The sequence below is a fragment of the Saccostrea echinata genome, unplaced genomic scaffold (assembly GCF_033153115.1).
Source record: "Saccostrea echinata isolate AGI-Se365-2 ecotype Australia unplaced genomic scaffold, CSIRO_AGI_Sech_v1 ptg000009l, whole genome shotgun sequence".
In the NCBI taxonomy this organism is placed as follows: domain Eukaryota; kingdom Metazoa; phylum Mollusca; class Bivalvia; order Ostreida; family Ostreidae; genus Saccostrea; species Saccostrea echinata.
The window spans coordinates 17808173-17822352 of record NW_026889758.1 but is presented as its reverse complement, the minus strand read 5'-3'; the positions used below and the strand labels follow the sequence as shown (position 1 = coordinate 17822352).

At 32.5% G+C, this 14180-nt stretch overlaps 1 protein-coding gene across 1 annotated transcript; it reads left to right on the top strand.

The window, feature by feature from the left end:
* Positions 1–153: 153 nt before the first annotated feature.
* On the top strand, positions 154–9028 carry LOC133183400 (tubulin--tyrosine ligase-like). Its single transcript, XM_061318361.1, has 10 exons — positions 154–206; positions 338–385; positions 2153–2320; positions 3003–3081; positions 3489–3733; positions 3916–4048; positions 4168–4368; positions 5766–5859; positions 7678–7796; positions 8466–9028. Exons 3-10 carry the CDS (start codon positions 2161–2163, stop codon positions 8572–8574), a joined length of 1140 nt encoding a protein of 379 aa, XP_061174345.1. The 5' UTR covers positions 154–206; positions 338–385; positions 2153–2160; the 3' UTR covers positions 8575–9028.
* The last annotated feature ends 5152 nt before the right edge of the window (positions 9029–14180 follow it).

Below are 14180 nucleotides of genomic sequence, written 5' to 3'. Positions count from 1 at the left end.
TTCTGTGGCTGTACATAACTGTCGATGTCAATTTTTGTTCCACAATTTAATGTAAGATTGTTACTCTATCAAACGTTTGATTGACAAAGAATTAGATAATATTGACTAAATGTACCTTTTTCTTTAAAGAGTTCTAATGTCAGTCACCATGTGAGATATAAACACTGGAATCCGAAGATGTTCAACATGATGTCTTTTATCGAAAGGTTTTGTTTTTTTTGTTATATGTCTAAAATACAGAGAATTTATGGAGTTATCATGATATTCCATGGATGCTCAGGAGTGAGATTAATTTAGAAATGTGTTTTCAAGGGAAACAACTCCTCTTATTTTGTAGATGGTTTTCACAGGTGCGATGGTCATAGACAATCCCAGAGTTTAATTGGTAGGTGAAAATCATGTATATGGTGGGAAAAATGCATGTTCTATATTTCTTAATAGGTTGGTGAAAATCATGTATATGGTGAGAAAATGCATGTTTTATATTTCTTGCACCTAAAATTTAACATTCAGTGTGAATATCCTATTAAAAAGTGCCACAATTAAATTACAATGTTTTGCTGCTGAAGTTAAAGGGTTTCCCTTTAATTATAAAATTATCAGGTTATAGGCTGATAAATGCCTTGTTCTTAGCCACTTTAATAACGTGAAATTTTCCTTAAATAAAGGTTTTTTACATAAACTTTCTTTTTTAAAAAAAAAGACTATGTATGTGAGAGGTAAGGGTGAAACGTTTACTGAATTTTGTAAACGTTTAAACGAACAGCAGTAAACGAAACGTTACCGTTTAAATGGGAGAATATTTTGTGTTGAATTTTTATGGTTACTTACTCATTAAACACTAATTTAATACTCTATTCTTTCACTATAATGTAAGTATGAGTTGTTATAACTATTTTTTTGTTGGTTTTTATGACGAAAGAATATGAAGCGCATAAAACTCATTCACTTTTTACACTGCATTAATAGTTTGTTTGGCTACATACCGGGCGTACATACCGGACGTAGAAAAAGCATTGTCAAATTAAACTTGCAAATATGGCTCTTTTAATCCTGAATTAAGTATACCGCGATTTGATGACTGTGTTGAAACACTTTTCAAAGACTGGTGAAAACGTATTATATTTATTTAATCAACGTAATTCAAATTTTATACTTGGAAAAATAAAATCATAATAAATCGTTAGTATTCGCTACTCGGAAATCGGAATCAAATATGTTAGACGCAATTGGGTTTAAGATAGTTTAGTTTAATAACATGTTTCCGGTATCGATTTAAACAGAAAACAATTGTTTTCTTTTGTAAATATGAAATTAAACAACTTGTATTTATCTTTACTTCTGATAGACATTGATAATGACCTTCGTGTAAATGTTTACACAATTCGTAAACGTTTAGAGCATTTAATCGAAACGTCGCCGTTTACACATGTAATCGTTTCGCCCTTAGTGAGAGAGTCATTATAGTTTAAATGTGTGGACTATGGTGGACAGTTTTGAAGAGCAATAAAACATGTACTTCATATCAGCTTATCAGAAAACTAATCACTGTATTATATTAATAAACTTATTATATATTTCCTAAAATGCACTATGATGAGATGTTGGTCTAAAGCATTTTGTGAGAATGAATCCCTTTTCTTAGATGTGAAACATTGTTATAATCGCAAAAAATAGTCTAAATATAAATACAAAGATGAATTTGTTGTCGGATGGCATAAAATTCACAGCAAGTCTAGGTTATTTGGTCTATAGAGACGACTAGAAAGGGTAAGGAGATGGATAAAATATACAGATTGATTATAGACTATGTCTAGAATTAGGGAATGAAAGGTAGTTGATTGACAAATCCTGGAAAGTGGCGAAATACATCCCCAAAGTGCGCAGAAAATCTTGTGCAGTAAATTGCACAATATTTGCATTACAGGATCTGTAGCGTTATGGTCTCAGACTAAAATATAAAATCATAATGCTACAGTTCTGCAGCTATTCAAGGAGCCTTTTTTTTATTTCATGTCTTTTATGATTTTTTAAAAGATATTATTATTATTATTTAAATTTTTTTTTTACAAACCTGAAGAAAAAAAAAAATGAAAACTTAAGAAGAAACATGTAGATGGCTATCATCATGAAAATGAAGTTTTAATTTCAGAAAGAGAAATGTATGGCTTTGTCAGGCGAGACATCCATAGTTCTGTATACAAGGCTGTGTCTAAATACCTGGTGGATAATGATGAAGACTGGAGAAAACTGCCCTCCAATGTAGCTAGCTTCCATCTTATGTTTGGGGAGAGAAACAAGCTACAGTTTGGAAGGCTTGGTATTTTTTTTAATTCTTACAGGGATATATTTGTAAAAATATGTGAAGCTTATTTGTTGAAAGACTATTATTAATGTTTAATCAATATTTTTTTTATAACAGTATCTATTCATAAATATTTTGTATGACAAGTTAATAACAATTGATACTCTCAATTTTAGACTCTTCATAAACTATTCAATCATTCAATCACTTGTTCGTGACAGTAATTTCAAGAGTAAGATTAAGATGTACAAGGCTATGTCTTATGATGTTTTGATAGGCTAATTTCTTCCCCTATTTCCTCTTTCAAAGAGCAAGGGCACAAAATTTTAGGCATGGGACTGAGAATGTAAAGGCAATAATGTGAGGGGGTAGGGGGCAGAATTGAAGGGGGATAACTCTTGGAAAGAAGAAACAAGAAAGTAAGAGTTAAGATGAGGAGGCAGGATTTAAACTAGCCTTGTTCACTTTTTTCACATTCTTGCTTTGTTGTCCTTGCTCATCACATTCCTGCTCCCTTGTTTTATCACCCTTGAATTCTCAGGTAGTTGTCATAAGAGGAGGAATTGAGGGAATGAGTGTACTAAAGTACACCATAATGTCTTGCAGGTTAATAGAAGATGTTAAAAAGTTTGGATTGAAATGCAGAGATGTTAGTTCTTGGCTTCTCTCTATGATGGTTGTTCATGTTTTGCTGTAGGTCATGAACCAGGACTTACTCAGTTGGTGAATTATTATAGGGGATCAGATGTCATTTGTAGAAAAACTGCATTAGTAAGGTAAGACATTGGGTCATGAAAGAGTAGATCCAGTAATAGGATGTAAAGTTGACATGATAGAGTAGATCCAGTGACATGATGTATCGTAGACATGATAGAGTAGATCCAGTGACATGATGTATCGTAGACATGATAGAGTAGATCCAGTGACATGATGTATCGTAGACATGATAGAGTAGATCCAGTGACATGATGTATTGTAGACATGATAGAGTAGATCCAGTGACATGACATGTAATATACATTCTTTTCACTTTATCATCATAAGATAATCAATCCTCATGATTATCTAAAATATTGATAAAATAATTTTGCAATGCAAACTGTAGATAAAATTCAGTTGCATAATTTGCTTGAAATTTGTCAATTGTAAGCAGTTGATTATCCTATTTACATTGCCTTTCCAGAGTTTTCAAGCAGTTTTACACCACATCAGCAAAACCCATACCAAAATGGCTTCCAGAGTCTTTTATAATTTGTCCTAAAGATATAACAAAAAACATGGAATCTGTTCCACCCACTTCTCATCCTGTACGCAGGCGGGTGTCCAAACCAGATGAGAGAAAAGAATTAAAGGAACGATCATTAGCTCTCAACAGAGAAAATAAGAAACCAGTTGTCTGGATTGCCAAATCTTCTTCAGGCTCAAAAGGTAAGGATCAGTAAATTTTATAAATTGTAACATCAAAATGGCATTAGATTTATGTGATATACCGGTATTACTTGTGTCCATGCTAAAATGAGAGAATTGTGCTGTTGCCATCTTTGATATTTTTTTAAATTTCTGTTTTGAGTTTGGATGTGTTTTTTCATTTACACTTTTTATTGTTTTAGGAGAGGGGATAAAAATATCCCCAGATGTATCTGAGCTGATTAAATTTGTTGATCAACAAACTCAAGCTTTTGTTATCCAGAGATATATACACAATCCATTACTTCTGGAAGAGGATCGCAAATTTGATATCAGGTGTCATGAATCATACATTTAATCATTTATATGTTTGTGCACATGCACTTATTGAAAATGCAAATTTATATATTTTTTTTAATGAAATTCACATAATTATTTGATGGTTTATTTTTCAGATGCTGGGTGTTGCTGGATGCCAACTACAATGTGTATGTGTTTGAGGAGGGAGTTTTACGCACAGCGTCAGAAAGTTACCAACGGGAGAATCTTGATGATGTCACCAGCCATCTAACCAATCACTGTCTGCAAAAAGATTTATCGGCAAACTTTGGAATGTATGAGGAGGGCAATGAAATGTTCTTTCCTGCCTTTAACAGGTCATTTTGAAATTTTAGTAACAACTACATTATTTCTAAAGAGATTACTTAATTTCTAAGATATACTGTCTCTAGCTGCAGAACCATAGCTCTCTGTTTGAGAAAATTCAGACAGACAAACCAAAGAACTACAGATCCAAGCATTGTAAAAACATTCAATTTATGGTGCCCCTTTTTGGTTGGTATTGTTTCTTGTATTATATGCATTTCCCTGCTAAAAGCATGGTAATAGGTATCCATTAATAATCAATATATTTTACTCACAATGTTGTTATTTCATTTACCTTTTAATGGTCCCAAAGAACCCTTTGTGGCTTGGATTGTCAGTTTCAAAAAATTCACATTCCATCATCCCTGTTGGAGTCATGCTGTCTGGACTGCTGAAAGGTAAATGAAGTATCAAGATTAGGAGTTAAACATATGGTTAATATTGTATGAGTGGAATTTTTATACCCCCGCTCCAAAGGAGAGGGGGTATACTGTTTTACCCTTGTGTGTCTGTCTAGCTGTCCGTCCGTCTAGCTGTCTGTGAGTCTGTCCGTAACAAATTTTGGTCACAGTTTTCTCAGCAACTACTCATTGCAGATGCTTGAAATTTTAGTACACTCTTTGTTTAGGCATGCCATATGTTAGGATTCATTTTTGTACGAATCTGATGTCAACTTCCTGTTTATCCCTGCGTCTGTCCATACCATACATAACAAATTTGGGTGGCAGTTTTCTCAGCAACTACTCATCACAGATGCTTGAAATTTTAGCACACTCTTTGTTTAGGCATGCCATATGTTAGGATTCATTTTTGTACAAATCCGATGTCAATTTCCTGATTATCACTGTGTCTGTCCATAATTAAACTTGTTTTTCACATCAGAGCGGGGGTATTATTAGTGAGCAATGGCTCACAGACTTCTTGTTAGCGATATGCAAATTTAGCGATTTGTCCTTAAAAATCAGTATTTAATTTTAGTGAAAAGTAATTTTAGCGATTATATGGTGCATAGAAAGATAAAGGTAACCTCTAATGTGGAATAAATTGTTAGCCATATTTAATTTTAGTGATCTAAACACTCTCGCTAAAAATGTCAAAATTGAATCCTCGCTAAAATTTCTGCTTATACATTATAATGGATACCATGCTTTGGGGGGGGGGGGGGGGGGATGTGCATATAGTACAAGAAATAATACCCAAAGTTTGCGACAAAAAAAAGTGGTGCCGTAAATGAAAGGTTTTTACAATGCTTGGATCTGTAGCTCTCTGATTTGTCTGTCTGAATTTTCTTAGCGAGAGAGCTACAGTTCTGCAGCTATATTATCTCTTGTAATATGTAAGCTGGAAATTGTGCAGAATGTTATGGTACATGTAGTAATTTTTGGTCTCTGTTTGTTTTCAATTACAGATACCTGCAATCAAAGTTTGGAGTGACATTAGATACAGCAATTTTGCCTCAGATTAAGGACATTGTAAAGACTGTGTTCAAAATAGTGAAAGAGGTATAGTTACAGAAGTACTTGAATGCAAATAACTGAAAAGTACATTTCTATTCTGCACTGTGTGAAATTATTAGATTGTGTTAATGTTGGGTAAATAATGGTCAAAAAGTTGTGAATTTTCTTACCATCACTTTCTAAAGAAAGGTTGGGTACCCATCTTTTCTTCCATCAAGTCACTCTTGTTATCAGAACTACTTCTACACTTGTAGAGTTAGCTGAAAATTCTTTTTCACATTTTGGTTACTCTGTATTGAAGAAGTGCAATAAGGTTTTAAATTGTTTTTCAGCCCTTGGGGGTCCAAGAGGCCTAAATGGTTTGGTTTAAGTTTTTCATAAAAACTTCAACATTGCAAGTGGTAGCAAAAACTATTTTAAAAAAAAATTGTCGTATGATTACCCCTTTTATGTAGATGTGCAAATATGCTTTTCAAATTTTGTTCTCTGCCACAAAGCACCTCGGGCCTCCATAAAGTATAGTTTCTTTTGAAAGATTGTCATTAGAGCCCTAGCATTATTTGCAACAGGTCTATTTTTGAGTACCGGTAACTAAAAGTCACACTTGACCAATATTGCATAAATGTTGCAGGTTTGGTTGCATGTTACCAGACTTGCCTTAGATGCTGCATTTGACCTTTACAATCATGTGTATTTACTGAAAGAACAAGAATAAATCAAAGGTTTTAGAGTATTTCCATTTCAAAGTCCCTACAATTCATTTGTTATGCAAACTTACATGGATAATGCCTCTAATACTGCATACTATCAGTCATGTTTTAGATGCTGCAAGTGACATATATTTTTCCAGATGAATGATTAAATATACTGGAGCAGGTTAACCCCAAGTGGATATGTATGTCTTAAAATGACTAGCATTGCATGTTTGATTGCATTATGGATAGATATTTTCATTCAGATAACATATTTTACTTTAACTTGAAAATAGCTAAGTAAATATAAATCCTAATTGACCAAAACTTGCATAGATGTTGCATCTGGTGACAAATAACAAAGACCTAAGTGAGCTTTTCTAACCAACATTTGTTTATAGTCTGTCAGTCTGGTGTCTTTATTTTGTTAATTTTTTCATGGTTTCAATTTCTTCTCTAATACCAATAGACTATTTACTAAAATTGCCACAAAGCATCCTTGGTGAAGGGAATTCAAGTTTTCTTACATGAGCAGCCACACCCTCTTTCATGAGAGGAAATAAATAAGAAGTAAGGATAATAGGAAAGGGTCATTTAAAAAAAAAATCTGTGAAGAAACAATGAGCCTGAAAAGACAAAACTTAGACAGTTTCCTTAATGACTGCAAATTCAAATTTATTCACATCATGGTCCTCAGAGGTAGGATGGAGTCACTAGAGGGTCAACTTGTAATATAAGAATATAAAGGTTTACATTGTAATTTAGAATTGGATACATTCAAAACATGGCCCCTGGAGTGGGGGGGGGGGGGGGGGGAGGGGGGGTGGCCACAACAGGGGATCAAATCATCTAGGAAATATCTTTTCAATGAATTATACTGATATGCAAGCATCTTCCAGTTCATGTAACAGCAAGATTTGTCATAAAATCATGATCTCGGTGTCTAGGGTGAAGCCCTTACATGCTGGATATAAGTGCAAAATTTTTATAAAAATAATTGAAGGAAAAAATTTCTTTAGAATCTCTTTTAAAGAACAGCAAGGACAAGGTGACTCGTGTGAGCATTGTGGCCCAGGGTCTTCTTATTTACCCATCCTAGGGGCAATCAGTGGAGTTAGGCATTATACCGGTAATTGTCATTCTGAAGAGCAGTCTTTACTTTAATTTTCAGAGAATTTCAACAAACTTCCTTGGGTACCAAAGTTTTCAGCTGTTTGGTTTTGATTTTGTTGTGGATGATGAAATGATGGTGCACTTAATAGAAATCAATGGAGCCCCAGCCTGTGCAAAGTAAGCAAATCATTTTCTAGCATCTTTAAGCATGTCAATTAAAGCATAAAAAGTTTTCAATTTGTATATAAATATTTAGTTTCTTTACTAACTCTATAAAAAATCAATGTAGTCGAGGCATTTAGTTGTTTGTTGTTAAAAGCTATTAGTTGCAGGCACATAGTATTGGGGGGGGGGGGGGGGGTGGGAGGGGCTGGCCCCCACACTTTTCTCCAAACATAACCTTAAATTTACTGTTAAAAATGTTCATTGAAAGGCTGGTTGCCCCCTCCACTTTTTGTTGCAGTATAGTCAAATCAAGGTAATGTGGAAATATAAAATATAAAAATAAGATTTGGTTGTGAAAGAAGTCGGAATCTACCCCCACCCCCATGCAATAGGATTTTCAAGTTTGGACAATTTTTTTTTTTTTTTGCTTGTCAAAGTTTTGTTCAAGTAAGTTTTTTTTTTTTTTCTGGCTGCCCCCTTTCAAAAACAATACTTGTCTGCATGTATACAAGTATATGGAAAGTACAAGCTGCAAGATTTTTTGTTTGCATTTCTTAGTTTCACAATGAATTCATAATTTCAGGTATAAATTGCCAAATATATTAATATTAAATCATAAAAGTCATTTGATAATTTAAATTAACATACATGTATTATATAATTTCATTTCTCTATTTCTAGAAAGCTTCTTCCAGATCTTGTAAGAAGTCTGGTAATAACTGCTATTGATCCTGCCTTCCCCACCCACAAAGTCCACACCCGGGGTTATAATGGATTCCACAAAATATAGAGGCAAAATTTAGTTACTTTAATTTAGATATACAGTGAAACTTTGTCATCTTGAAGTCAATGGGACTGGAAACTTTGAGATGTCCAAGGATAAGGGTTCAAGATATTGAGGGTAAAATTAAAAAAAAAAGTTGTTTGGACTTTAAATTTACTTCAACATATCCATGATCTTGAGGTATTCATGTTTGAGATATCAAGGTTCAACTGTACTTACTCTTTTTTGTACACTTGATCATATGAAAGATATATAGGTACAGTAAATGTTGTTCAATGCATATGTTCTGCATTTCTGACACCCCCTGCATTACTGATAAATATTTAGTTTCCATATGTTTCTGTAGATTTCTTAAGGACATACACAACATAGTTTGAACTTTATTGTCTTTTTCCCTGGAGTTGAAGAGTTCCAATACTTAAAGGAACTGTGTGCTACATTTTAATGCCTAAATATGCTGTTGTACACTTCTTCTAAAACAAATTTAGATAAACAAAATATCTAGAATATATGTTTAGTAATTTTTGAATATTTTTCTTTGAAGTATACAAGATTTTTCATCAATTGATATTTTTTCAAAACCTCTGGTAATGCATGCTGATTTTTTGTCTATGAACATCTGATGGCACTATAATCTTAAATTAAGAATATCTTGAAAAATTATCAGTAGGTAAGGTACGTTGCGTATGTCCTTAAATATTCTTATCTATATAAACATTCTTACTAAATTCCAATCTGGATGTTGTATAATTTTGCAAAATTTTATGGGCCATGCATAGTTGTTTTAAGAAAGTTTTACTGTATTTATACAAGTATACACAATGAATACTGCTGTTGTTTCTTTATTATTTGTGAGGATACATGTAAGATTTTTTGTCAGCTACATGTAACTGTATATGCACAATTTACATGTGGCAAATACAGTGGACAGTGATAATGATATTTTTATTGTTAAAAGATAATAATGATATTTAATTTAGAATGTATAGATTAAGATTATTCTCAGTTTTAACAATGTATAACACTAACTCATTATGAAAAGTATAATGATCAAAGCATTAGCTTAAGTAGCATACATTTTGTATATTAGAAATTGTATGATTTTTTTACTATGTTTATATTTAGAAGTGCCATAATATGATTCATTTAAAATAACACACTATGTTCATTATCTGTATTTAGTTCCTGTGATTTTATGTGATACATACAAACCAGTTTTCAGCTACATGCACTTATTTCTCTTTAACAGAAAATTTGTATATGTGTGTGTATGTGAGGGAGGGTGTGTGTGTGTGTGTGTGTGTAATAAACAAAATTTATATTATAAATTTAATAAATATGATCATGTGTTACTGCTCATAATGTGCATGTGTTATACTCTCTGATGTGCCATAGGGCATAAAGAAATTTGAAAAATGTGAATTGAATTTGCAATATGACTAAATCATCTTTAGCAATTCATTGTTTTCATTACCTTGGTATTATGGTTTATATTTTAAAAATGATATTTATTTTTCTGTTTGTCTGCAAAATCTTTAACCTTGTCCATAATTTTTGATTGGTTGGAGCTATGACTTTCATATTTCATAGGTGTATTTCTGAAGACAAGACCTTTCTTTGGGTACCAACATATTTGATTGACCTTGGAGTTTGACCCACTAAATTTTACCAAACTTCAACCTTATCCATAACCTTTAACGGTTGGTGCAAAGGCTTTTGTTCTTCACCTGTATATTTCTTGTGATATGACCTTTCCTTGGGTACAAACATTTTTGACCTATTGATCTTGACCCTTGAATTTGACCTACTTAAAAAAATTTTTAACCTTGGCCAACACTTTTGAATGGTTAGTACTAGAGCTTTCATATTTCACAGACATTTTTCTTGTGACAAGGCCATCCCTTGGGTTAAACAATTTTGACCTTTTGACTTTGACTTGAAGTTTGACCTACTTTTGAAAAACTGTTTTGAACAGTTGGTGCTAGGGCTTTCAAATTTCACACGTCTATTCCTTGTGTCAAGACCTTCCCTTGGGCATCATTAATTTTGACCTTGGAGGTTGAAAAAAAAAACTTTAACTTGGGCTATACGGTTTGTGCTAGAGTTTTCCTTATTTCATAGGTGTTTTTCTTGTGACAATACCTTTCTTTGGTTACCATTATTTTGTATCTCTTGACCTTGGAGTTTGACTTGCATTTGAGAAACTTTAACCTTCCCCATGAGCTGCCATACGGGGGCATCAGATTTTCACAAACACATATTATTTTCTGATTGATGTGTCCCTGATTGTATCTTTTGTATGTTGTGTGTCATTTGTAAACTTTTAAATTTTTAAACTTTTCAAAAAGCACTGGGGCACTTAAAACTAAACTTGTTATAAACTATCCATGTGTGATGGAGATTCAAGTTTTTGGTGGCACTGGGCTCTGTCCCAGACAAATGAGAGATATAGCAGGTGTTCTAATCATGACCCTTGGTATAGGGTAGGACGATAGTGTCAAAGATACATCACACCAATTTTACATGTTTTCTGCTAGAGACTTTGAACTTGCCCAAATGACCTTGGGTCAAAATCGTGACACTCAGGTCGTAAGTAATTGTTATGTCAAGCAGCATCTTCTAATATTTCTCGAAAATTGTGAACAAAACAAGTATAACGTTTGTTTGTTTTTTTTTTTAATTTCAGTGACCTTTAATGCCCCCAAATGACCTTTTATCATTCATTCCAATTTGGCGCACAATAATTGAATTGATGCGCACATCAAAATAGTTATTGCTGTCATCGATCTCAACAAATTAAATATTGCTCTCATTAAGTCAATTGATGCGCGCAAATATATATATATATATATATATATATATATATATATATATATATATATATATATATATATATATATATATATATATATATATATATATATAATTGAGGATATCACTGTAATCAAATAAATGCTCTTACATAAAATCACCAAGTTTTCAAAATTTTAGCAACGTCATAATATCGAATAAATACGACTTAAAAGAATTTTTTTTGAATGTCAAACGGAATTTCGTGTTTTTACAAACGATGTCATGCATCTTGCACATGTGATTCCGGACAGGAAAAAACACATGTAGTCGGAAGCGCACGTATCCACGTAAAAGTAAGATTTGTTGTAGACACTGCTCTTACAATTGATTGCGTCCAGATACCAGTAAATACGTTTTTTTGAAGCTGTAAGTATTCTACTACTTTTAATTTATTAATTTTTTGAAGGAAAAAAAATATGAAAAGTTTTTCCTTCCATGACACAATTCAAAGGATTTCACGTAGTTATAAAGTATAAGAAATTTCTGCTACTTCTTGTCAGATGTTTTTGTTTGTCAGATGTTTTTGTCGACTTGACAGATAATTTTGTCGACTTGTCAGATAAAATATTGTCGAGTTGTCACTTGTTCACGTAATTAAAAATTCAACGAAAAACGTGTCAATTCACAATTAATTTTTGTGCCATCCATTTGTCAACATATTTGGCTGACAAGTCTTCATAATTATATATAACTTTCTAGGATTGAATTTCTTAATGCTTGCATATTGTGATGAAAAATGTGCCTTAACGAGGTTCGCTCCTGAGCTTTTGATCAGATTTACATCTTAACCTATATTTTAAAAATTCTGCATAAAGTTTTAATTCTTACAATAAATTTGGATTCTACAATGCCAATTAAACTATATTTAGTTAAAACTCCATGATTAAATTCCATACCAAAAGCAATAAGTAAGGAACTATATTTTGTGGCGGAAGGATTTTTAGAAGAAAATGATCATTTTTTTCTCTTTCGAAGTGTTTAAAGTATGTTAAGTTTGGGTTCCTATTTTTCCATGCAGCCTGCACACAAAGTTATTTTGTACAGTGAACTGTTTTATATTGGTCCTAAATTGTATATCAAATAAACTGTCATAGATTCTATCATCATATTTCATAAATATAGCAAATATTATGTGAAAATCAAGAAAAAAAATATCCCTATTTTAAGCTTAAAATTAGCACTATTTTAGTAATATCTAAAAATTAACATCACAGACCCCCACTTTTTATTTTATTTTCTGAATATATAAGATACTTTTAACCATTCTTCTTAAATTCAGTAAATTGTCATTACTTTCAAATTATTTTTTTGCTTGTTAAATTTTTAATGCCAGAAAAATGAAATTTTTTGAGTGCAAAAAGGTCAAATAATTGAACATGCGCAGTGATTTGAATTTTTTTTCGTTGTCACAAATTTTAATGTGTCTATTTGAGAAGAAATAAGGCTGTGTTTGTACCCATAATTTATTTGAATAAAAAATATTGGAGGAAAAACTTTAAAAATTGATTTATGTGTAAGACGTATTTACAGTGCAAAAAGGTCAAACTAAATGCTCTGTAGCGCCAAAAGAAGCGCATTGACCCCCAGTTTTTGTTTTGATTTTTAATTAAGCTATGTGTGTAAATTCTTAAAATATACTTGATAAAAAAATCTCATTACTTTTGGTGGCAGGATCCAACCTCCTTAAAGGATTTCGATAGAAATGATAGAAAATGCACATTATCTTAACTGAATGAAATGGAGAGCGATTTTGACTTTATTTTATAGTGCCCAACTTGGAAAATTTAAGGAAGAAATACATAAAAATATTATTACCAAAGTGGTTGTGTATATAAATTAATCCAAATATTCATTGTTCGAAATGTAAGAGAACAAGCATTCTGAGAGTATTGCATAAGCAATACATGTCCCCCACCGGTATCCCCTATTCTATTTAAGATGTCGTTTTATGATTTTATAAGACCCTGTATAAGATAACTGCAACCCCCCCCCCCCCCCCAATGTGGACATTTGGGATTACTTGTTCATGAATTAAATGTCTTGGAATGAAGTCTGCCATCCAAAGACGTGACTAAAATCACCTACATGTAATGTATGAATAACATGATATGTCGACTTGTCAGACCTTTTTGTTGACTTGTCAAATAATTGTGTCGACTTGTCAGATCTTTTTGTGGACTTGTCAAATAATTGTGTCAACTTGTCAGATCTTTTGTTGACTTATCAAATAATTGTGTCGACTTGTCAGATCTTTTTGTTGACTTGTCAAATAATTGTGTCAACTTGTCAGATCTTTTTGTTGACTTATCAAATAATTGTGTCGACTTGTCAGATCTTTTTGTTGACTTGTCAAATAATTGTGTCGACTTGTCAGATCTTTTTGTGGACATCACTTTTATTCACGTGATTAAAAAATCATAATGAAAACGTGTCCATGCCCAGTTCATGCCATCTAGTTGACAAATTTTTTTTCCTGAAAAGTCGACATAAGGATCTGACAAGTCAACATAAATATCTGATAAGTCGACATAAACATCTGACAAGTGGTGGCAGAAATATGCCACCATACATTTACTGTATTGAATTTATATGTATAGAAGATATGCATTCTATATTTAGAGGTCGCGTGAGGATCACGTGACGTGGTGTACACATTGTATAGATATGTACATTTACTTTCATAAGGCCATCTTTAAAAAAATGTTTGATTCCCCTCTCCGGACCGACTGGCTAAAAATGGCCCGACTCAAAACTTTTTT

Coding starts and splice junctions, on each gene's coding strand:
- LOC133183400 (XM_061318361.1), top strand. CDS start 2,161: ATGTATGGCTTTGTCAGGCGAGACATCCATAGTTCTGTATACAAGGCT. Junction 2,321..3,002: donor GCTACAGTTTGGAAGGCTTG/GTATTTTTTTTA, acceptor GTTTTGCTGTAG/GTCATGAACCAGGACTTACT. Junction 4,049..4,167: donor GATCGCAAATTTGATATCAG/GTGTCATGAATC, acceptor TTTATTTTTCAG/ATGCTGGGTGTTGCTGGATG.